At 37.9% G+C, this 2,004-nt stretch overlaps 1 protein-coding gene across 1 annotated transcript; it reads right to left on the reverse strand.

The window, feature by feature from the left end:
* Positions 1 to 3: 3 nt before the first annotated feature.
* Positions 4 to 1,999, reverse strand: LOC106106012 (eukaryotic translation initiation factor 3 subunit D-like; the record flags this gene model as incomplete). The annotated part of the gene is made up of 4 exons (XM_013286537.1): positions 4 to 195; positions 854 to 1,060; positions 1,453 to 1,584; positions 1,952 to 1,999. Coding segments are annotated over 4 exons (579 nt in total), but the record flags the coding sequence as incomplete, so codon positions are not given.
* Between the last annotated feature and the right edge of the window lie 5 nt (positions 2,000 to 2,004).

The raw sequence follows: 2,004 nt of genomic DNA on the forward strand, positions 1-2,004 counted from the left end.
GTCCTTCTGCTTCATACAGATGTCGATGATGCAGCGCAGTATGCCCCAGGCGTTGTCCATGGAGAGGTTGATCTGGGCCGCGAACTCGTGCGGCTTGAACTGCTGCGTGCCGAGGATGACGTGCCGCGAGTTGTCGCGCACCTGCGCCCGCGACACGTACCCGAACTTTATCTGGTCCGAGCCCGCCAGCAGCGCCTGACACACACAAACACACACGATTTCATATTTCTATTTACAATCTATAATCTATAGTACTATAATAAAGCGTAAACACACACTACTTCGTGGCGTAGGATGTCCGCAATCATAGCATATTTTTGAATAATCCTTTCTTAAATAAAAAGCCCTACACTTACGACACGCTATTAAACTTAGTGGGTACGTAAATACGGTAAATACCCAAATGTGGGAAAGAGACCATATGCTGCTGCCAGCATCCAGGAAGCAAAATTGCCATAGAAAGGTAAGAGGCAATATGTACGTTATTTTTTCTTTTTTTTTAACGATTCTACTTGTTATAAAATAACCAGAAAAAAATTGACTCGAAAATATTCAACCATTGAGCTAGAAACAATAAAATAAAATTATGACCATTTCCGTGCGACTAAAATGCAACCGGAGTTGGCATGAGACACGTGACGTCAATCGTCATATTATGTTTATAAGTTCTCAGTTCGTCATATAAGTTTGGTCCAATTTGGCGTCATATGCATATTGCCTATTGGTATTTTGACATTTGCAATTGAGAATTTGATAAATGTAAACAATGAAATAAAGTTTTTATAATTTAATGCGGTTGAAGGCGCACGGGAACAGCTAGTAATGAATATATATATATTTGTTGCGTATTTACCTGCACGGTCCACTTGGCGAGCTTGCAGGAGTTGTTCCGGAGCTCGTTGGCGAGCACGGCGCCGCGCTGCGTGTCCAGCTTCTGGCGCCACTCCACGCCGTTGGCCAGCTTCGAGTCCCACTCGTTCAGCGCCTTGATGGACAGGAACTGCGTCTCGTTCTGCGGGCCCTGCAGCACCGCGTCGTGCTCGCACCGCGCTATCAGCACCTACCACACCAATTATAACTACATATAAAAATATTATTATTAAAAAATCGTCTCTTAATGTAAAATATACGGAAAATCTAATAAAGTTGACATTACTGTGTATCGAAGACATAAAAATATATAGACGAGGCATAATGAACAAAAATTTTTCACTGGTTCATGTAATAAAATCATTTTACAAAAGTATAATAAGCACCATAATTTATTATAAAATAAACTAAACAGTATCACAAAATAAAATCTAAATATATAAATATTATTTACAAAATTTAAGTGATGATCATGTGAAAAATGTCTCAATGTGTCAAAAAAGTGACAATTATGCCTACTCTATATATTTTGAATGTCTTTGTTTTTCATCAACAGTTTCATTATTTATGGTGTTTACTTACAACACCATTATTCAAGTTCCACTTGCGGTAGCGGTAGCCGACGGAGGCGACTTCGCCCTCCTCCTCCTCTGATACAAACGGATTGGCCTCCGGGAACTTGTACTTTGCCTCGGTAGCTCCAGATTTCAACACCTGCATATTTTTTCGATATTAAGATAATATAATTACTTGCATACATAATATAAACGATAAGCTCCTCTAATAGAATGTTACACATTTGACATATAAAAGTTTTTTTTACAGATATACAATGAATTGATTTCTATAATTTAGTAAAAGGGTTGTTACGTCATCAAAAAATAATTTTGAGGTTTTTAAACTTTTAAAAGTGAGACAGTAAACAACACCATTGGCATTAGATTAATTTTGGTTAAAATATAAATAAAACTGAATAAAAGATACATTTTCACTGCTAGTTCGCTGCTTAATTATGGAGTAATAATTTCTCCTCCTATTTCTTTTCTCTTGGGTTTTCTGAATAAAGAGCAATGAAACATACCTGTTGGCTGAAGTTGTGGTTAATGAATGTGGCTTCCAAAGCGAGGTTGCGAG

The sequence above is a fragment of the Papilio polytes genome, unplaced genomic scaffold (genome assembly GCF_000836215.1).
Source record: "Papilio polytes unplaced genomic scaffold, Ppol_1.0 DF822604.1, whole genome shotgun sequence".
Taxonomy (NCBI): domain Eukaryota; kingdom Metazoa; phylum Arthropoda; class Insecta; order Lepidoptera; family Papilionidae; genus Papilio; species Papilio polytes.